General features: G+C 40.4%; 1 protein-coding gene across 1 annotated transcript in view; it reads right to left on the bottom strand.

Annotated features, from left to right (window-relative positions):
- clstn2 (calsyntenin 2) overlaps positions 1-23,183 on the bottom strand; it is a 91,579-nt gene extending 68,396 nt beyond the window's left edge. Inside the window, exons 1-2 of the mRNA XM_034555391.1 lie at positions 23,118-23,183; positions 21,180-21,238 (exon numbers count right to left, since the gene is read on the bottom strand). Coding sequence (XP_034411282.1) covers positions 21,180-21,238; positions 23,118-23,183 — 125 coding nt within the window. The remainder of the gene's footprint in view (positions 1-21,179; positions 21,239-23,117) is intronic.
- Between the last annotated feature and the right edge of the window lie 637 nt (positions 23,184-23,820).

The following is a 23,820-nucleotide window of genomic DNA, read 5'->3' as shown; positions in this document are numbered from 1 at the left end:
TATGTGTTCCAAATATGACGTTATGTCCTGTGTGGCAATATCCAAACTAAATGAAGCAATAGCGTAAGTTCAGTCGGAAGACCAAACTCTTGCAAGCCATTTATTTCTCATACATCTTCCAATCACTTCTCACGCATGCTCACTCATTATTCACTTGCTGTCATTGTTCGGGGCTGTCAATCATGGCATCCGCTGGTCTCCTCTATCCAATAAGCACAACGAAACAATTACATCATTATCAATCATCTTGCTGCTGTCTCTTTTAAATACAACTGTCTCTCTACCTTCAGTTCATTCATGTTACTGTTACCCTCCACCTCCACATCTATGCCCAGTCTTCGCAGGTCCATCAGCTTCATCAACTCATCATTGTATCAGCCTCATCAGCACCACCACCATCATCATCATCATCACCACCACCACCAGGTCTGGACTCCACAGGGGGAATTATCTTGTTGCTGATCGAGGCAGACGGCCCTCAATTACAAATCTCCCAGTAGAGTCCAAGCGCCAAAGACTTTATCATCTGTTAACAATAAACAATTATCTTTTATTTATTCGACTGGTCTCTCCTGATTGAAATACTTTTCTAGAATGCCGATCTAGTGTATTGTATATTGATTGTTTCTGGTAAAAATATATGACTTGCTGTTCTTTTCCTGCTTCATTTTGAGAGGAAAATGGATTTGTTTGCGTCGTTAGTCTTATTTTCTCCCTTTCTTTTGTGTTCGCAGTGGCCAAAGCTCTCTGCCTTTGAGAAGCTATTTGCTGAGGAGGACCGGGCCATTTCAGTGAGAACAGAGATACATCTCTACAGAGGTCTGTTAACATAATATCAATCAATAACAATTATTGATTGATATTATGTTAACAGGCAATTTCAAGTTCTGGTAAATTGGTTTATTGGAAAAACTGCATAGTGCTGAAAAATAAAACTAAGGATTTGTACTGTAATGTGTGTTTTTTTGTTCAAATGGCTTTGTGATTGTAGTCATTCATAACACATAACACTGACAACAATGACACTTTTAAATTGTTAAATAGACGTCTATGTTATGGTTACCGCTTTGTCAACTGATGTTTGCATGGTTTTTAAAAGGTTTTTTAATTTAATGATGAAATTAAGTAGTTTACAAGTTGAAAAATGGTCCAAAATGGATGTGTTTTTAACTTTCACTTTTCACTAAAACCTAGATATCCTGCATAAATGTCCTTAAATATTTGTATTTACAGCAAATATGAAAAAAGTCTTTAATTTAAAAAAAAAAAAAAAACGTACCGGTACTTGAGACAAATGGCAGAACATGTTGTTATTTTTCTGTACCAATGAATCCTGTCTAAAAACCTTATTACTGGTGATGTCTATAAAACTTTCCTGACTTCGGACAAGACTATCAGATATGACTTGAAATCACTAATTACTTAATTATCTCACAGTTAGTAATCTCAGTTCCCATTTTGTCACGTTAGCTCTGAAGTCTTCCTGCTCTGCCAGGTCGGTTAGTTTGACATTCAAGACACCGTGCTGGGTGAACGACATGTCACCCGATCCACTTCAGTCATGACAGTTGAACTCTGGGAAACATCTGTTTGGTTGATGCACTACTTATCCTATACAATCTCAGCTGTAGCAGCTGTGAGTCTGACTGTCTCTGACTTCTCTTACTGCCTGTCTCATATCTTCTGTCTGCCATAATAAATCTTTCATCCAACTCAGTTACACATTTCTTGTTTTTGCTCTCTCTCTCTCTCGTTCGCTCTTCTCGTCTGTCAGTGGCATCAGGTAACAGGTGTTAACTGTCAGTCTGACAATTTGTTGGGACTTTTTCCTGGGTTCCCGGTGAAGACTTATATTAAATGTCTCTTGAACGAGCAAGCTGGAAAAGATTTAGTGTCAGTGAAGGCAATACAGCCGAAAAGGGCACATATTTCACACATGAACATATCTTGGATGGATCCTTGTAATTATGACAAGTGGCAGTGTGGGATAACAGATGTGGATTAGCGGATTTCTAAATGCAGGTTGCGGTTTTCTTTTCTATACCTGTAAATACAATTATTTCTATAATTCCCTTCTAAACTAGTACACTGATCACTAAAATACGGTGTATTCAAACAGTCCATAATCTGAATAAAAAACTCAGAGAAAGTAGTTAAGATTAACAAAGATTTCTTAGACTTTTTTTTACTCGAACCTAGCCGCCCTCGATCTGCTTCCTCCTGGCGCCTCGGTTCAGTTTACTATGGACAATGTTTAACATCTACGAATCCACCAGAGGAATAATGTATTAAAAAGAGCAGGAAGTCTGTACAAGCTGCATGATGCCTGATTAAATTACAGCACAAAATCTGTTTCAATAGCACTCTGACAAAAAGCGAGCAGGAAATGACCTCCACTGTGGCATCCTCAACGGAGCTCGTAGATGAGCACGGTGACGACACTGTAACGACACAGATAGTGTTGTTATGATAAGCAGCATTATGTACATGGAAAGAAACTCTCAATCAATTTTTTTCTCATGATACATATAAACCTCCTGTGTAAATGTGGTATTTCTTCAAAGATGCTAGCTGCACTTAACTATTCCCCTGACAAATTCACTATCATTAACACAATTAAATTTGCTGTTGCAGGCCATGTGGGCATATGGTTATTGCGATATTGAAAGTACTTAACAAGTTAACAAGTTCTTCAGCTGAACTTGAGAAAAGTAATTGCCGTTCTTTCCGCAGTTCCAATTATCAGCCATTTTTTAGCACATAACTAATTTGATGTGGAAAAATGTGCACTGGAAATATAATTCAGAAGGTGAAGTCTTAAAGAACTTAGAACATAAATGTATAACAGATGGCTGTAAAATAGTTGCAAATCCATAAGTCGTATTATGGATAAAATGTGAGAAATCACTGCAGGGAGGTTAAAGTTGCCAGCAGAGGCATTTATAAAGCAGGAGAAAAGCTTTAGTCATGGCTGAAGGGGCCGATAAGCCCCTCTAGAAAAGTATGAGCATGAACAGTTACTTTCCACAGCGGACTCATTTACTGCACACAAATGTGTATGCAAGAGCACTAACACACAGTAACGCAACATCACAGACAGAAATAATAAGTACTGCACCACTGGGGATGAGGGTTTAGAGGTTTTAAGTACCGTTTTAGTACTTTGTCCCAACAGTCTTCTGGTCACAATGATGTACACAGTGGTCCATCCATCCATCCATTATCACCCGCTTATCCGGGGTCGGGTCGCGGTGGCAGCAGGTTCAGCAGGCCGACCCAGGCTTCCCTCTCACCCGCAGCACTTTCCAGCTCATTCTGGGGGATCCCGAGGCGTTCCAAGGCCAGCCGGGAGATATAATCCCTCCAGCGTGTCCTCGGTCTTCCCCGGGGCCTCCTACCAGTTGGACGTGCCCGGAAAACCTCTAATGGGAGGCGTCCAGGAGGCATCCTGACTAGATGCCCGAACCACCTCAGCTGACTCCTTTGGACACGAAGGAGCAGCGACTCGACTCCAAGCTCCCCCCCTGATGTCCGAGCTCCTTACCCTATCTCTAAGGCTGAGCCCGGCCACCCTACGGAGGAAGCTCATTTCGGCCGCTTGTATCCGAGATCTCGTTCTTTCGGTCACGACCCAGAGTTCGTGACCATAGGTGAGGGTTGGAACGTAGACCGACCAGTAAATGGAGAGCTTTGCCTTCCGGCTCAGCTCCCTCTTCACTAAGACGGACCGGTACAGCGCCTGTTTTACTGCTGCAGCCGCACCGATCCGCCCTATCGATCTCCCGCTCCACCTTACCCTCACTCGTGAACAAGACCCCGAGATACTTGAACTCCTTCGCTTGGGGTAGGCAGTTTGCCCCCACCTGGAGGGAGCAATCCGCCGGTTTCCGGCAGAGCACCATGGCCTCAGATTTGGAGGTGCTAACTCTCATGCCTGCCGCTTCGCACTCGGCTGCAAAACGCCCCAGTGAATGCTGGAGGTCACGGTCCGAGGAGGCAAACAGGACCACATCATCCGCAAACAGCAGAGAGGCGATCCCGAGACTCCCGAACCGGATCCTCTCCGCCCCCTGGCTGCGCCTAGATATCCTGTCCATGAAGGTCACGAACAGGACCAGTGATAAAGGGCAGCCCTGGCGGAGGCCAACACCCACCGAGAACGTGTCTGACTTACTACCGAGGAGACGAACACAGCTCCTACTGCAGGCATACAGAGACCGGATGGCCCGTGCCAACGGGTCCGGCACCCCATACTCCCGCAGCACCCCCCACAAAAACCCCGAGGGACCCGGTCGAAAGCCTTCTCCAGGTCTACAAAGCACATGTAAACTGGTTGGGCAAACTCCCAGGACCCCTCCAGTAATCTTGCGAGGGTAAAGAGCTGGTCCACTGGACACTACACAGTGGTGTGTGTCTTATTTGAGCACCAGGACTCAAAAGGTAAAATAAACTGTGAGTGTAAAAGTGTGAAATCTCAACGTCTGACTCCCGAATGATGGAGTTGGTGCTGAAAGAGATACAGTCGAAAGTAACTGGACCCGAGGGGCTACCATGCACCATGCAAGGTGCCGCCTGCCCATCAGGACCCTAACTAACCATCCACACAGCAGTTCGGGGTTAAGTGTCTCGCCCAAGGACCGAACTGCCAATCCTCTGATTGAAGGACGACCCTGCTCTACCAATGAGCCACAGTGCCCACACATGCATTTGTGCGCAAGTGTGCTTCTACGGACTTTTCGTGAGAAAAAAGGAAATACAAGTAACAGTGTTAATTAATTTGTGTCTTAGCCTACAAACTGAAGCCCAATGTGTCATTACTATTGAAAAGGTGAAGAGCAGGAATATGCCCAGTAATACTTTGCCCTGGTTAATACTTTCATTTTGATTAGCGGTGACAATTACTGTATACTTAACGCGTATACTATTGCAGACCTGCCAAACCTAGATGAATGTTTTGAGAACCACTTTGGCGATGGCCATCAGCGAGGTTCAGGGAAGGGGTGCAGTGAAGCTAGAACAAAACTAGAGCCGGTCGCTGCATACCACTGCAGAGGAAATGTACACGACGAGGGAAGAAAACGGGCCTCTTTTTATATCGAAGAGAACATAAATCCTGGACATGTCTCAGTTATACAACAATTCGTTTTACATGACACCTAATTCAATAAAAAATCCTGAAATCCTGTTTCATTTAAACTCGTTTATTTTTGTGTGTCTGTTCTAAATCATGTTGCTCAGTTTACTAGCATCTGACAAAACTGTTTTAAATGTAAATTAAGTGCATTTTAGAGGCAATAGGATTACGTATCGAGTCAGTGCAAAGATGAGTGATAGCATATTTAAAACATTTCAACTGGAGTGAAACATGTTGGATAATCAAGATTCTTTGGTGTTATTCATCTGGGGAAAGTACTGTAGTATGTAGTATTTCCAGGAGAGTTCAGGTTTTCAGACTAGTGCAGCCCAGTAATATATTTACTTCCTCATAGCAGGAAATATAGACATGCTCGTGTTCACACTCACAGATAAAACACACAGAGCCTTACAGATAAATGTTTACATGTACATGCAAAATAAATATACAAGGCTTTTAGCGTGTTTGTAATCCAACACGTAATATGCATTTGTCTGGCTCGCCTTGCATCAAATGGTTAAACAGCCAGCATTTGGTTTGTGAATGTACAGATTGTGGGTCATACCTTACTGCTGCGTGGATGTGTATTTTGCGACGAAAGGTCTCTGTAGCGCTGCAGACATTAATCATATACCATCACGTTATTTATTAGTCCCATGATCAGTAACCAAGAGAAAAATTGTTAAGTTTCAACATTGTAAATGTTTCATCTTCGCTCCGATGCCACTTGTTTTTTATCTGAAGATAAACAATGTTGATGCTCGGCCTGTGTGGAGCAATTGGGACTGGACGAGGCTCTTACTATTGGAAAACTATCTTCTTAACCCCCCCCCCCCATCCACACACACACACACACAGCCTGAGGCTATATCCAAACCACCATGATAGAGAGGACGAGGGGTGATGGTCTATTGATTGATAGAGTTCAAGCAGTCCATGTGGTTAGCCAGTCATTTCAGTAACAGCCTTGGGCAACCTGCTACTACGCACCCTGTGTGTTTGTGTATGTGCATGGATCAGGTGTTGCATGTGTTGTGTGTTTTTGTTGCGGACTGCTGCAATTCCCAGAAGCCTTTGAGAGTGACTGTGGTGATTTCAGACAGGTGAAGATCTCCTGGACCAACACCAAACAGCATGAAGAACAACATGCCAAACAGAAGACTTTGTCTACTCTGCAACTGTGATTTAGGGGGATAGGGGGCTGTGTGTGTGTGTGTGTGTGTGTGTGTGTGTTATGTGAATTATGTTTTTAGACGGGATCCAAAAGCATGGAAAAAATTAATATAATTTCCAATATAAAAATGGACATTGGAAACATTACAGTGACAACAACCGACATCTACAGTACACAGACATACTGCCATCACAACCTGAAACTGAAACTGATCTGGTTATCATTCATTGTCAAGTGGCTGCAGAGAAGAAGAGGAAAGAGTGGGATCAAAGGCACCCTATAGCCGTAGGCTGCAAATGTCATGGTGGGTAAGAGACTTTCATCTTTTCCACTATCTTAAGTAGACACACTGATACATTTAATCCATACTACCACATGCTGCTCCTCTGCCACCTCTTCTTTACCCTTATAGTACCAACACAGATAAGAGCAGAAACCGTAAGGGGCTTTCCTGGAGACAGAAGTGAAACTTAATATACTGATGAATGAACTCGGCCATCTCGGTACAAAAAGACCACAGTACTGTATGTACAGTGGGTGTTTGTGTGAGACTTACATGGGTCCTTTTTCATTCCCCCCTCAGCAGGTTTGGACCTTTCCGTCTGGCTAATCTTGTGTACTGAATGTCAATTAGGCCCTGAGGTGATTGAAACAATCTACCGCAAACTGAACAGTTCATACTGGTATTGCTCTAAAATATTGTACACAAATGCAAGGCTTTTTTAAACTGAGAATTCAAATGGAGGCGTTGTCAAAGAAGAAAGAGTACCCACTGCCGTTGTCATGTACCCATTACTAGTTCAAGTTAGGCAGGTTTGTTATAGCCTCATTAGGCAGAACGCGATGTCGGATCAGACAGATTTACTGTGAGCAAAATGAAGCACTTTCACACTTGTACTTCATCTTTGAACACAAAGTTTTCTTGTAGACATACGCCCGGTGAGGCAGGTTCCAGTGCAGCTCAGAAGTTACGCTCCAGGACATCAAGTCTGCGTCTCTTCTCTCACACAAGTGTAGTTAAAAAAAAAACGGCACAACTTCTTTCACAAATCTTGTTTTTAATTATTACAAAAAGAATTTGCATTTTTACGGAAGTTTCACAATATCAAATCTCGCTGAAGGTTATTGGAATTTGGGAGAAGATGTGTGTATCAGAAAATATCTGTCACTGACAAAAGGAGAGGGCCTCACAGAAAGGATCACAGTAGGGAGTAATAACTAGAGTTTAAATGAAGCTCACTCAACAGTGAAATCTTCAAAACAACACCTCATAATGGGGTGTGAACGTTAATTTTTAACCATGATAACAATCAACACTTTTATTCTAACACTTTCTAGTTTTTTTTCACAGTTATAAAAAAACTCTCCAAACTCCATCCGATGAGGAAGAACCATGAGATGTGGTGAAGACCTCCAGAGAAAGCTAACCTTAAGTTTAGATTTGTTTGGTAAAAAAAAATAATGGATTTAAATGTAACACAATTGAATAACCTCTAATAGCTAATATTAATCAATTATAATTTAAATTCTTTCCGTTGGCCCGGTGTGTTTGAGAGACAGATAGTTACAGAAACAAAGGAGAGGCAGGGAGGCTCAGCTGGGGATGAGCCGGCTAAGATCTATGGGCTGTCAGTAACACTAATCAGCCTTTCCCCAGCAGCATTCATCTCTGGAGCAGCACCAAGAACTGGGCACTGACCAGTAGCCGACCAGCCAACTAACTGCTGCCATGGCTGCAGCATTTCTTCAACTGCCCAATGATAACAGTGGACAAGGCTGATTCTTTTAAAAGAATGACGTATCATATTGCGTAGCATTGGCTTCAAACTTTGATTGTTATCTAAGAAAACTATGTGTCTGCTCGAAAAGGCGCATTGCCTTTTAGTTGTCACCAAGGTTCCTGAATGATAAAAAAGGAAAATGGAAATACGAGCAGACGGGGGAAACTAAGACTGTGTGGAGGATGTACCATACATTCTCAACAACAACATGATGAATTGAAAATGAGACAACATTGTGAAATATGTACACACTACACAGGCTGATTTTAAGAAAATGCAGTCAACAGCATTGGCAAGCTAATATAATCTGAATCCTCAACTCAACTGTTGTACCATTTCCAAAACATCTGCCTCTTCCTACCAGCCTCATGTGCACTGTCAATCCTCTCCAGTTTGCATCTGACTTTGTCAAAGTTGTCCGCAATACACTTGAAAGAATGTCATTGGAATAAAAAGGCATGTGGGACGAGGAGTAGGGGCCAAAGTAATCAAGGGAGCTGAAAAGCGTGAAAGTACCATTACTCATAATGCCATATACACATAGGAAAGATAAATGACTGAAATCCAATGGTAGCCCTTTAATACTGGATCCAGTAAGGCGGAAAAGAAAAGAAAAAACCTTCCCCTTGCTTAACATCTAAAACACATGTTCTAAAAGCAGCGTGAAACAAAAGGATTGTAAGAGCAACCAACAGCCAGAAGCAGCAACAGCAGCTTTCAGGTTTATAAACCAAACTTCTGTTGTGAAAATCCCAACATTTGTCTCAAACTCTTTTCTGTAAAAAAAAAATTGAAAGAAATTGAAAAGTCCAGCAGGTAAGACACTGCTTTCTTCTTGTGGCATTACAGGCGTTAGTTATCTCTGACTACATGGCTTCATGCTGCAGCATCAGGATAGGCACCATGTGCTGAGGGAGATGAGTAGGGAAACAACAACACACTTCACTGCCTCAAGGTTTCTTATCAACAGGAAAAGTTACAAAGCAGTCAAAGCAGCAGACTCACTAGATCTGCTACAAGAGGTGATTGTGTCATTTCATATAGGTCAAGCTCGTTTAGCAAGTCTACATTCTCAGTGAAGGCAGGTCACTCGTGGAATGCTCTGCCACCACACATACGTGCACAAAACACGTACAAAACGTTCAAGCATAACCTGAAGGAATGGCTTGTTGCCAATCAGGTGTGCAATCATTGATATGCTCTCTGTCCTGATGCTTGTTTCGGCTATATGTGCATTTGTTTTTTATGTGTATGTTGTATTGTAGCTGGGTTTGTTCTGCCTGATTCATGCTGCAGCCCGTTATGTCTCTGGTCTATTGCTGTACCCTTTCTTTTTGCTGTGTATTGGTTTTGTTTATATGTTGTTGTCAGTTTGTCTATGAATTTTATTTCCATTTTATTTTGAGATTTTGTTATTTTAGGCTGCCTTACAAACATCTGGCCAGGGACAGCAGATGGAAGTTAGCCTCTCTGGCTAACTCTGGCTCACTTACAGTCCTACTGTTGATTAGTGTGCATTGTCCCTGCAAAATAAATGAATAAAATAAATAAATAAACATATTGTAAGAATATCATATATAGTAGTGAACAAAAACAGCATATTTTGCCACATCTGTCAAACATTATCTGTTCAAATATATGATATCATTCTCTGAAATGTACAAATGCCTCTTTACAGTAGATTATAGGCATATAAAAATATCACCTAACCATAACTGGTCCTCTAAACCAGCCTGTTGAGTACACACACAAAGTATTCAATTCAATTCAGTTTGTTTTGTATAGCCCAAAATCACAAATTACAAATTTGCCTCAGAGGGCTTTACAATCTGTACACATACGACATCCCTGTCCCAGGACCTCACATCGAATCAGGAAAAACTCCCCAAAAATAACCTTTCACAGGGAAAAAAGGGAAGAAACCTTCAGGAGAGCAACAGAGGAGGATCCCTCTCCCCGGATGGACAGAAGCAATAGATGTCATGTGTACAGAATGAACAGCATTACAAAGTTACATAAACACATTACATGAATATGACAGAAAGTTTAAAGTATAAGAGGATAAGAGCCATGGCTAACTTTTATTTGTCAGTGCTTGTATAACATTGCTCACAAACAGCAGCTTCTCCTGATATGGGCACACACATCCACACACCTCCCAGGGTGCTTTTATTCTCTTGGCATTTTTCAGTAGTTGTTTAGCTGCTCAGAGAGCTGTGAGAGAGGTAACAATTGCCAACAGCAAGAATCAAGAGAAAGAGCGAGAGAGGCTAAAAAGAAAAAAGAAGACAATAAAAAGGAGGAACAGAAATAAGGAGTGTTAATAAGGGAGCCTCTGGGAACCATGAGGCTCCCATAATAAGTTTTGAGAAGTTAAATAACACTTAACTGAACTAATGTCACAAACAGAAAACGGCCTGCAGTAACAGTGAGAAACTTTTATGCAATGTTACACCATGTTTCCCTCTGGACTCACGCAAACCATACGAGGGTTTCAACCTGCCCCAGCAACGCTTGGGTCAGAGGCAAATTAAACTCGTACGTGAAAGTATTTTGGTGGCTTCAAGGCATTATGTTTTCTTTATGAACTATTTCATTATGTAAATGTTATGTATTTTTTCTAATGGAGAAAAATGTACAGTATATGTTGTCTTCACTAACCACTAGGTTATTATGTCACACCAAGAGCAAATTTACAAATCAAAATGTTGTATAATGTAGTCAAAGAATATCTATTTCTGACAAAATTATTAGAATCCAGGCATGTTTCCCACATCTTTATCTCTGTCTCTTTCTCATCTGAACACTGACTAACTCTATCGGTATACTTGGATGTTTTCTTGACATAGATCAACAAAAACAAAAGAAAATGTCTCACCAAATTAATTTGAACCCAAAGGATCAATAATCTGATCAGCCAACGTATTTTAAATGAATGTGAAACTTATTCACTGCTCACTGTTGTGAGCACTGCTTTGACAAATGAATAACAATGCTAATATCAAGCAGATACCAAATCATGTGCAACACCAGACACTGCAAATGAGACAGTGGGACAAAAACACACACAATTAGGAGCTATTTTTGAAAATCCATATTTTACAATATAGTTTTGTAAAATATCTTCAACTAAATCAAACACACACACACACACATCCATCTCACATACAAAGTTAAGTATGAGCCCTGTTTTCAGACACCCCTGAAACCACAATGTGTTTTCATGAAATAAAAAAAGCTCAAAGCTGACTGACCTGGATGCACCTGCATCTGTGTCCCAGCCAGCCAATTAGATTCCAGCCAGATAAAGCATGCTGATTAATCAGCAGTAAGGGGAAATGTAGCTGCAAGACCTTGACATTCACCACAAAGACGCTCACAAGATGATGTTCATGATAAGATAAGCCACTTAAAAGTCAAAATATATATTTCATGACCTTGTTTCAAATCGGTTTATATGAGAATGGATATTGAAGTAATGGTTTACAAACTGCTATGATATATGTATTTGATGTAGAATGATGCCACTATTTCTCCAACATTAAAATGTATAAAGTGGTTGGATTTGTTCCTTATCACGATCAAAGTCTCATCTACAAATATTGGCAACTTATATCAAGTTTGTTATGTTTTTTTTAATCTGACTACTCACTGTTCGGACTATTCCTCCCTAACTCTGAGTCTGACCCTGCCATCACTGACACACTTTACTTTCCCCTCATTTCAGTTTGTTGTACTGTCATTTCAGAAAGTCACGGGCATACGATTACATGACACGAAAGCTGGAGGGCTCATACCGTTCTTATTGTTCTTCTTTCCTCCTCTCACCTACTTTCTTCCCAACTCCACACCCTGCGATCACACTCTTCAATCCTTTTTCTACTTCCTCTCTCTCTAGTGTGTAAGGCAATAATCCATCCAGATGTTCTGAATTTTTTTCAACAATGTTTTTTTTGGGGGGGGGGGTTGTATTGTATCATTGCAAAAGGTTTATAAAAAGCATTGTCCTAAAAAAAGAGTTGTCCTGGTGTGAGGTGGCAGTTACGTAGCACAGGGGTTTAATTAATCAAGACATTCAAAATACATAGGGGTTAAGGTGGGAACACTGTATGTCTTCACACCAGATCAGACTTTCCTACAAAAAGAATTTCATTAATGATTGAAAAATGGAAATGGACATGCAATAATCCATGGACTTGACATTGGTGTACAGTGGTAAGCCTTGTTACTTTATATGACAGCAGCACAGTGTGAAGACCAGTCAATAATCTGATGATCAGAAGGACCAGCGAGGTAACCGGTCACACAGACCCAGGGAGTGCTCTATCCAGAGGAGTTGCAGCACTGCGGGGAACACAAATGTTTTGAAGCCTTTGCCTTTCTCAGCTCTCAGCTGCTAGTCACCGACTCTTCGATCCCTCCTATCAAGGAATATTCACTTCCCTTGTTCCCTGACAAGACACCAGAAAGAGAGCGTGGCTTAGATGTACGAGGAAAGACGTGGGTGAGAGCATAAGCAGTGTGCCGTTTGTAAGTCATCACTGAACCCAGATGCACCTTTCAGTGCACTCGGTACTGATCAAGGCACAAATGACTCACAAGGTGCGTCGGCAAAGCTAAACTTGGAGGATGTTGACATTTGACATTTTCCCCTCTGCAATTTACCTGCGTGAAAAAAAGGAGACCAGGAACAACAATTGCATTGTTTTATGTGAATCTCTTGTGTCGAGACGAAAAAGGTTTGTGATTATGCTTGGCACAATCGTATCTCAATAAGTCAACTTAAATCACAATCACAACATCGGACAGAACATTTTCATATTTTCCCCTAAAACATGTAGCCCTCGTGTGCAATCTAAAAAACTGCTTGTAATAGTTAGTTATTTCAAAATCACTTATCTTACAAACTGAAACAAATTGTCAAAGAGTGAATCACACATTGCATTTGTTCAAGTCACTAAACTAAAATATAAAGACAATGCACAATGTATGGTGTCACTATTGTGTATATCTATAACCAACTAATTAAACATACAGTAATGTTTAGTAATATCTACCTTGTCTTCTTGCATGACACAGGGCAAAGATAAGCATAACTGACACAGATTGCTGTCTCACACTTTGTTGCTACCCTTATTGGCTACAACTGCATGAAATAGGAACAAAAATGAGAATTAACACAAAGTTATTTAGCTGGTATTCATGCTGCTTCTCTCTTTCCAACTTTCTAGCATTATGCTTGGCCTGCTGTCTTATTCTGTGACCCTGACACAGCGACATAGAGGCTGTGCAGTATTCATTACGTCTTTGTGCTGGTATAGACCAGCATCACTGCATGGCAACAGCTACGCAGCCAATTGATAAGGGCATCGGGGTCAGAATGCAAAATAGTAACGTATAAGGCTGGAGTTTTCTTAAACCTAGTCTTGTGCTGCGGACACTGATTCTGTATGTACTCATAGTCCACTGAAGCTGAAAGACTGAACGGATGACTCACAAACTAATGAGGGAAGGCTAGCCTCTTTTGTAAGATTGCAGAGCTTGATTGTGTGCATGGTGTCTGCCGCAGAGATGTGAGGTCAATTCAGGTCTTTTAAATCAGAGGAATCCCCTTTTGGGCCACTGCATCTCAAATAAGTGCAGAAGTGTAGCCATTCAACATACCGCTCATTTATTCCAATACCGTGCTTGTGCATCAAGCTTTTAAGTTTGACATCTGTGTTTGTTTTAGTCTTGGGGCACAGATGTCTTTGAATCCATCTCTATGCTAACTGAGATGCTGTGTAAGGGCTTAAAACAATCTGCATGTATGTTTGACTTCAATTTGAAAGAGAATGTTATGGAAATAAGAGCAAAGACCCAGGGGCTAGCCGAGATATCAATGCTCTTTGCATTACATTACATCATTTTACATTTGCATGTAGAGAGATGTTTGTTTTTCATTCAAACTAATAGAAACAAAAGCTATCTATCCTGTTCATTTTTAAACAAGAAAAGCTGTTTCAATTATTTATAGAAATATTGCTATGTCATGAAAGCTAAACAAGTGGCAGTTTGATTTCCAAGTCAAATAAATCACAAGATATTCCTGAAATGAACCTCTCGAACAACGGGGGATGAGAATGAATCCACCAGTGTGACGAAACCATCTGACACATATGAGAAGGGGCAGAGAAAACAGGAGGTAGAGTGAACAGTTGGAAACTGCTTATTAGACGAACCATTTAGGTGATAAAATGAGTGTCTAGTGTGCTTGTCAAAGGCAGAGATAGAGAGAGACGCAGAAACACAGCTGAAAATAAGAAGACATGAGGAATCGGGGTTTAGCAGTGTGAAAAGATGAAAAAGGGTCATTTCCATTTTTCCACACAGAATTCCTCTCCCCCTGCCCACCCATCTATACCCCTCCTGCACTTCGCCACCATCACATTTTCCCTGGCTTTTGGCTCTTGATTTGAATTTAGACAGGGAACAGTGAGCAGAGTGCAGGGCTGAGGTTTACAGTGGGTGATTTGTCCTCGCTGCCCTTGGAGTCATTCAGAGGCACACAATTTAGAGGGTTTTTTTCCAGCTAGGCCCGGCAGCAGACGGACCAGAAACAGAAAGGATTGTAGAGATAATATCTGTGTGTCCAGGTAATCTCAGGGTTTAAGACACTGATTATGTAATCGCAACATCACCGATTCAAGTCCAGGTGGGGACCCTGGATTCATGTCATCCCCCATCTCTCCCCTCATTTCCTGTGAGCTCTTTACTATCTAGTAAAAGCCAACCAGCACACACCTTTGGACAGCCTCTCCACATAAGGTACGTAAACTGATGCACGCGCACAAACAGTGACATAAGTGAATTGTGTGAATGATACAATACACCTCCACACACCTGGCCAATCGCTGCGTGACGTGGATGTCATCGTAGGAGTGTCAATTACATAAAGTCAGAGACATTTCTGGACACAATTTGAATTCCATCTGTGACCATGACACAATCATTCAATTTGAAGCATAGTGGCGCTTCAAAATCCAATAATCATCGGCATTGGATGTTAAATAGCTTTAGCAAATAGGGCAAATAGTGTGTGTGTGTGTGTTATAAACTCAAAGATGATATGACATGAGAGAGAAGAATGGAACCGAGGAAGAAGTCTAACCAAAAAACTTTTAATGAACTCTTGCTTAGGTCACACACGGAAAGCAGTCTGCCCATGAACCACAGGCTTTATAATTGAGGGTCGAATAAGATGTTTTTTTTCAGTGTCTTGGCGAAGAAATAAAACATTTTGTTGTCTGTTTGATAGATTACCATCCGCCAACTATTCCCATAGCATGATTCTTCAATCAGACACAACCATAGATCTTTCCAGATAAATACCCCTCTCTAATACTGTAAAGGGGTAGATGGGAGGGACAGAGAAAACAAATCTAAAATCTAATTTAACTCACAAACAGTAGAATGTGTACATCAGATTACGATCAAATTGAATTTCCTATTCCCCGTCTCCCGAGATGCCTTTTTCTGACATCCCCTTGTCCACAAACCTCCCTTAGTTTCTGTGTTTGCTTTGATATTTCAAGACATCAGTCGGGCAGTCCCTTACCGAATGCCCGATGCTTTTCTGCGTGACATTTTCATTTTCACACGGGTGTGTTCAAATGCTTTCGCAGCTACAGCGAAAGCATTTGAATACAATAGACACTAATCATCTGCAGGTAATTTCCCAAGGTAGAAAGGTAAACTCACAGATTTCCCTTGATGTGGCTGTCTAAAAATTCTCCTGCGTCTTGTGGTTGCTCTTTTGCATACTTCCTACCTTTCTCGTGTTTTCATCATCTTCTCCTTGTTGCCTCCTGACAGACTCCAAAAACAGTAGCAGTATTTTTGGGGGTAGATTTTATTGTGAGAACTCAGATTGTGGGTTGTTGTGAGTGTATTCATCAGTCAAATAAGTTACACAAACACATAATGTGGCAGTGCTGTTATACACCAAAGCAACAAAAGGAAGACAACATAATTCTACCTGCTCTCCTCCCTTCATATATTGTTATTTTCACCATCAATAGATTCTGAGATTAATTAAATCTCATCCAATCAAGATTGAAGATCTTGCCCCATATTATCTGTGTGATAGCAGGTCAGTGGGGTCATATGCTCAATAGTACAGCTTCAAGGATGCAACCTTATCATTCAGGCCTTGCTTTTGAGTGTGTGCTGATGCAAGGCCTTGATTCATATTTGGCACTAGAAATAAGCTTTGAGACTTAACATGTACATTCTGGAAGCCTCTAGTTAAACACAAAGGAGTGTTTGACCATGGCCATGACAACTGTAGAGCTGGTTCTGTCAAGTACAGTACTTGTGTTGCGTAATTAGAAAGAGAATTGGAGACAGCTGCATGTTTTATTTTTAGTCTTTTAGTCTGAGTGTACTTAAAAATAGCGTTAACTTTCAAGATGCAGTCAAAAGTGTCATCTTTCAGTCAGAGCTCAGCTCATTTCGCTTATCTCCCCCCACACACAGACACACACACACACACATTAGGGGATCTATTAGGTGAGAACTAAAGGGAGAGAAAAAGCATCTAGCGGACAAACTGTTAACACAGCAAGGTCAGCAGATAGCCATCAAGCTGGTATCAGGAAAGGTCACAGCCATAATGCTAACGTGTGTGTGCATGTGTGCTTATGATTTAGCCTTTCAATGTGAAGGAGAATTAGCACCCATAAATGTATATCTAAATCAGAGATTATTTCTCAAAAAAAGATTTATTCTGTTCTGTTATCAGTGTTTCTTCATTGGTTTCTAGATAAACTGATGAAATCCAAGCTGTTCAGACTCATGAGAAACTGAATCTATAGATAATACTATTTTTATGTATTATCTTTCATTTAATTTGTGACAAAAACAGCCACGCCTCTATGAACCTCGCAAGTTATCTTCTTTTTTTGTAATCTTTTGAAGTGGGTCAAATGGAGCTTGTGGGGCACTTCAATGGTTTGCTTCTGTTGTGTCTCAGTGGCGTAGTGAAAATGTGCCCTGCTGGCAATGATAAAATAAGGTGGCTTTACTGAGCTCACCACCAGCGTGTCTGCACCAGTCTGCAATGTCCCAGTTACGTGTTACCTCGTAAAGCACATCTGCAGTGTCCATGGCATTCGTTCTCTCTCGTTCTCCTTTAATGTGGTTTTGTCCTCTACCTCCTTCGGTCTGTTTATTGATCTGTCTATTTTCAGTCTCTTGCTCACTCACACACGAATAGCATCAGCATGGGTGGTAACCCCGCCATCTGTCCTCTTCACCCTCCTTGCCTGTTTGTTGCTTGCTAATGTGATGGTTAATTTTAGAAATGCAGGGGATCAGTGCAGTCTCTTCAAAACATTATTGTCTTTGGGAAAAACTGAAGCTAATGAACTCATCAAACATTTAGCCTATAAGTCAGTCAGCCGCATATTCAGGGAATATATAAAAGGGCATACACATTCAGAAGTACCTACAATGCTTATTCTTTACTCTCAGCCATGCAGTCCATTTCGGGGGAACATGAGTAGTGTCTTTAAAATTGCTCGGGCCGCTGAATTCCAAATTGGCATTATGAAATGAGTTAACTCATCTGTAAAATTCCTACAAATATCCCCAGAACATGCACTGTAACCATACAGTGTACTGTATTGTACCCTTTTGCAGAGTACACTCACTGAGCAGTAGGTATATTACATATCCTGTACCATCTGCACAAAATCAGTCAGAACAAGAAACATCCTTCAAATACTTGATAAAAAATGTAAACAACCTCTACAATGACAATGAGATTCATAATTATGAAGTGAATAACCCCTAACCCATATTCATCACTACGTTTCTTTTCTATTCAACAACAACAACACCATATTTCAATATACTGAACTGAAGTAGTGCAAGTAAGTCAGTGACAGACCTCACAAGGCTGAGAACCAGCTTCGCGATTACATCACTAAAGTTGCACGTACATTTTCTGACTAAATATGTCCTGCTTTATTGCCTCATTTTAGTGATTACTCAAAATATGTAATCACAGTACGCTATAAAACAACATTCATTATTAATTGCAAAGTAATAAATTCATATTGTACCAAAGACAACACACATGTGTTTAAATGACACAAACTTTTTATGACTATGCGCCACATCCAAGAACAAAACTAACTCTGTTTTTATTCTTTGTTTAAGACTATATCAATTATAAAGCCACAATGAAAACAATGGAGAAAAGCTAGGAATAGGAGGACATTTTAGTTAATACAAAATGAATAATTGTCCCAGCCTTTGCTGTGGTCTGATAAAGCCCTATAAGCCCAGAGTCGTCTTACAGAGCAAGCAGGGATGGAAAGTAATGCAATAGAGAGCGCGGGCAAATTTTATTAGAGATGCTAAAGAATGGATTCATAAGTCTGCAGCACTGCTTCTTGCTATTTCCATCAAAAGCTCATAGCTCTGAAAGGATGGCTCCCATCCTCTGACCTTTCCGATATAGAGCGAGAGAGAATAAGGATCTCGATGTGTATGAGGAAATGTTTACTTGTGTGATAAATTATTGTCCCACCCTCAGTCACATTTCTATGATTTGTACAGACTTTTGTATTTCTCTCATGTATTAGCTGAGCAAAGGAGTCCTTGGTGAACACATAAGCAGACCGTTTTCTTTATTAGAATATAACACTGTAGTTAACAGAGAAAGGTTGTCCTTACATAGATGTACAGTGAGGGTTACTTTGATTACCTACATTCTCTTTTGAATTTTTAAGACTTTATAAATGGAAAATGTATTTAGTAAGTACAATTCATATTGAATACTGACAACCGTTCTGGCCATTTCCATACAATTAAAAGGATGATGATGGCTGTACCTGGAGGACACAAAGAGCATGTCTATCTTGTGACAACACAATCACTCTTTTCCTTTGTATTTACATAAGTTGGGTCCACTTTTAGACCACGCCTCTGCTGAGCTCAGATTTATATACCATCCCTGGCTCTGGAAAATAAATTGAAGGACCAGGACATTTTACTTATCCAAAGCAAGATGTTAAAATGTTAAATATGTGTGTATATTATGTTAAAATATTTGCTTTTACTTTCAATAGGGTAATTTAAGAAAATGCAGTACAGAAGACATAAATATTAAAAAAATTTAAAAAGTCTTTGACTTAAAGTTGCAGGGGAACAGGTCAGGTCTGACCATTTTTATAGTCAGAGTCTTGACAGTATAAATCACATTAACAATTTGAAACATTACAATGGGATTTTAACACATCTGGCGGATTTCCACCCTCTTGAACAAATCACAAACCACAACTATTTAAATGTAACAAAGCATATATGGAAAGAATACATAGTCACAATCAATTTGTGAATGCAGACACAGTCCTGATAAATAAATATCAATATACGGTACAAATGTGAGTCTATGTCCTATGTAACACTGTGTATCTGTTAAATAAACATACAAATACAACTTTCCTTTCCTATAGCTGTCATTATTACTGGTCTCCTTAAAAGCCTCAGGGTTATTTACATTGATGAAAAAAGCACACAAATGCACACACAACCCACATGCACAGCCACAACTAACATATGCAGCGGTGCAACCAGTCGGTGGTATTTCGAAATGCTGAGTGGAACAGAAACGTTCCTCCACTTGTCACTGATAAAAGCAAATTAAAATCCCCTTACATCCTGGCAGCATGCCACTGGCTCCTTGATTAAATAAGACATTACAAATCAGCTTAGAAGAATTTTGGTGAAAAGCTTACAGTGTTTGTTTCTGGCACTGAATATTAGATCACAATGTCAAGTTTTCTACAAAAAAATCACAACCATAACAAAAGAATGTGTCAGCAGCCTTGGTGCTTTGACTAAAAACTGAAATCAATCCAATTGTTTTTGTAGTATTCACTGGAACACGGCCACTGTGACGGCTGCGTTCTTCACAGCCATGAGCATTGGTTTGTGCAACATAGAGTTGTCATAAATATCAGTACTGAATATTCTCTTCCTTCGACATGCTATCAAACATATTCAAGTAATGAATATTAATGAATATTATTATATTTCAAGCTAAGTTAGAAATTCCAGCACCGTAACACTGGTGCAACAGTATTATGTGTATCATCTCTCTGCACCAATTTATCCAATTGCTTCAAGCAGTCAGTTTCTCCAGCCTGTGTTCTTTTTTTAAGGCTGTGGTTGGTTTGTGGCTGCGAGCAGCTACACCACATGGCTGAAATGAAAATTCATGTAAAGCCTTATCACCAGCTCACATGGTTCTCCCACATTGTCCACACTGAGTAAAAAGGACAGATGTTGAATATGCAACATTGTCTCTATGCGTAAATATGTTTTCGCTAGTATGAGTCATGTCTAAGAGAGAAAAATGCATTTTTGGAAGTCTCCCCGTATTTTACTCTTTCAAACCCTGTCTTTTCATCTCAGTGACATTTAAATAAGCAGATTTGACAAAAGACCTAAATTACCTTAATTACCAACTAAATGCTGCACGACTGCTGTGATAACAACGACTGGGATTTGTCTGCACAGATATTGAGGAATATGCCGGATCATTCCTAGGATGCACACATTTTTGCAGACAGAAAATGTGTTAACGTAAAAGCCAATAAAAGGGCTTCCTTACCAACAGCTGTGTATAAACAGAAAAGTGAGGACATTACACAAGGAGCGGGATGCAGCTTTCAGCTCAAGTGACAAACAAGAAGCATTATGGAATCCCAAAGAGACATCCGGGATGCAAAGCGCACAGCAATAACATGCGGAATGGCATTAAGGCCAGGTGGAGACCACCCTGAGGAAGGTTAATGCATACAAGGCAGCAGGCCCAGATGGAGTGGTAGACCAGGCACAAAAAGCATGTGTTGATCATCTAACAGACGTGTTTACTAAAATATAAAACAAGCTGCTTGTCCCAATCCTCCACCATCTCTCCAGTGCCTGGAAAAACATATGTTGAGTGTCTGAATGACGCTCCCAGCTATGGCCATCAGTAGAACCATCAGAAGAACCACCATTGCCCCTGATCTAAATATGCACACGTTTTACCCACCCGGCAAACCGCTCCACGGAGGATGCCGTCACAACAGCAATCCACACCGCTGTGACACACTGAGAGGAACCAAAGAGTTACACGAGGATGCTCTTCATGGGCGTGAGCGCAGTAATCCTGGACTTCCTCATTGATCTCTGCTGCTGTGTCCTGCTTGTCTGCATTGCTTGGCCTGTGCTGTTGCTGCTTGCACCTTTCTCGAGAACCGCTAATACAAACAACTTCAATGCATAGTTGCGTCACACGCCCAAGTCACTTCTAGTCACTGTCAAAAACACCACTGAAAAATACACTCGCAGACCAACAGCTATAGATTTATTACGATGTTTAGAAATGAAAAGTAATGAATTATGTCAAAACATACAAAAGGCATTTAAAAAAATCTGTAGACTACTTACTGTGTACTTGTAATTCTGACAGAGTGACTGGTTACATTGTACATTCAGATTTTAATTTATGAGATTAAGTTATGATTAATTATTATTAATTTAACCATCCAGCATTCAAATTGAAAGCTCCACCTTGAGCTGGTTTTAAGTATATTTAAGTACATAGTGCTGACAATGCCTCTTTTCACTCTTCCCATTTTGATATAGGACTTTTACTTTTACTAGGAGGAAAACATTGTATAATACTTATTTGACTTCTGATTTTACTTTTAAACATAACAGTTATAATATATAAACGCATTATTATTCATTAGTATTACAATTCAAACATTATGCTGCTATTATTGTTGGTTTCTGATACTGATATTGTTTATTTATTTGCTATATTAACTCAATCGAGAGAAGCAATGCAACATGTCATTGTACCTGAGTAAAATAACAATAAAGATCATTCGGATTCTGATTGATATGTTTGTTTGTTTGTTTGTTTGTTTGTTTGTTTGTTTGTTTTTAATCGACTTGATGTAAGCTTCAGACAGCTCTGTATGATCTTGTCCAAGATTTATTAGGAAACGGACATTAAATCATAATAGCGTGCATAGATCTTTCTTTTTTTCTTTCATCTCACCTTGAAAATCAAGTCTGCATGAACGTCCTTGGTTAATTTAAATTTGAGCATGACGACCCAAAATGTAAACTGCATATAATCAAGTAATTTTAATGTGGCATTTATCAATAAGATTATTGTGCTCGTGCTTTCATGAATCTCATCAAGAGTCCAAAGCAGCTTTAAGTTGTGTAGCGGGTGGTGAGTCACGCTTCAGCAGACTTCAGGCAGCAGCCTATTGCTGCGTTAAGGCTGTCAGTGTCACTCACTGACTTCGACGACCGAATAGAGAAAGCAGTGATGCAAGATCAAAAGAGGACAAACCGCCCTAAACTCACCATTTTATACATAATGGGCAGCTCATGGGCCTATGGAGCTGGACATACACATGGAAAGATGTACCTCTGCTTGTTGATCATAACTAATTTCAAGCATTTTATTTCATTACACATCTTCAGAACCAATTCATCCTCACTTAGTTGTCTGGCATTATGGCCCCCAGTCTATTCTTAAAAATATTAACGTAAGTCCTCAGAGTTGGATGTTGGCAGTTGTGAGCTTCTGCATCTCAAGCAGCAATTGTCAGTATGATGTCGGTTTGTGGCGATATGGGTCACAAAGCCGAGACGCCTGCCTTTGTCTGCCGCCTGATTGGCAACACAACAGATCCCAGCACCTTGCCTTGCAGCTGGTGAGCCCATATGGAAGCAGCTCATCACTGCTCCTTGGGCTGCAGTTCAATCCAAAAACACTCAAAGTCATACGAACTCCCTTGCTGAGTCGGGCTCCAGCAGAGGGCCCCATTCCCACTAGCCCAAGTGTTATTGGTCATTCCAAAGGTTGCAGCTATTTAGGGATCTTATAATTGCTCCTTGCCTGGCCCTCTCCTGGGATCAATATGCATTAGGAGACCTGAAGCTCCCGACAACAACAACAGCTCACAGGATCATGGCGGATCTCAGTGGGATCCGCAGAGTCGCTGGAGGACATGGCTACCTCGCTTTGCATGCTGCCATTTGGACCCAGATAAGTGGAAGGGAATAGTTGAATTTGAATTCCTCACCTAAACTAGAGCGCCTCCGCTAATGGTAATCACAATTCGGACACAGGCTTTACTCAATATAGTCTGGTCGTACTGACCAACTGAGCTTGTATCATCAATGGCTATGATATGGATACAATGATGGTTGAACGTAGAAAAACCCGTTTTACGGCAGAGAGTACATTTTATCATTTAATATTACACTTGTAATTCCTCATATTAATACAAGAGTGTGTTGACATATATTTTCAAGCAATCTGCTTGGGCTGTCAGTATACTATATAGAGTGTACTATTAAATATGCGGTAAAAATAACACTTCATCACCAAGCTTTTTCCATGTGGTTAATTATATTGTTATAGTGTTGTCATTATTATTATTGGTAGAAATAGATGCAGTAGTAAAGTAGCAGTAGCAAAGGAGTAGTAGTAGTGGTATAAGTAATAGCAAGGATTTAGGGCACCATTTGTATATTACACTTAATTTAGATGTTATGCTGCAGAGCAGTGGAGTGAGTTTCTCGGATTCCCTGTTAGGATGAAAACTTACGGTTTTTTTTTATTATTAAACTCCAGCGGCACAGTTTTCATAGAGCATGATGAT

This window comes from Cyclopterus lumpus, chromosome 17 (assembly GCF_009769545.1).
Source record: "Cyclopterus lumpus isolate fCycLum1 chromosome 17, fCycLum1.pri, whole genome shotgun sequence".
NCBI classification, from domain to species: domain Eukaryota; kingdom Metazoa; phylum Chordata; class Actinopteri; order Perciformes; family Cyclopteridae; genus Cyclopterus; species Cyclopterus lumpus.
Note: the sequence above shows the minus strand (reverse complement) of the source record. Positions and strands in the feature narration are given on the sequence as shown.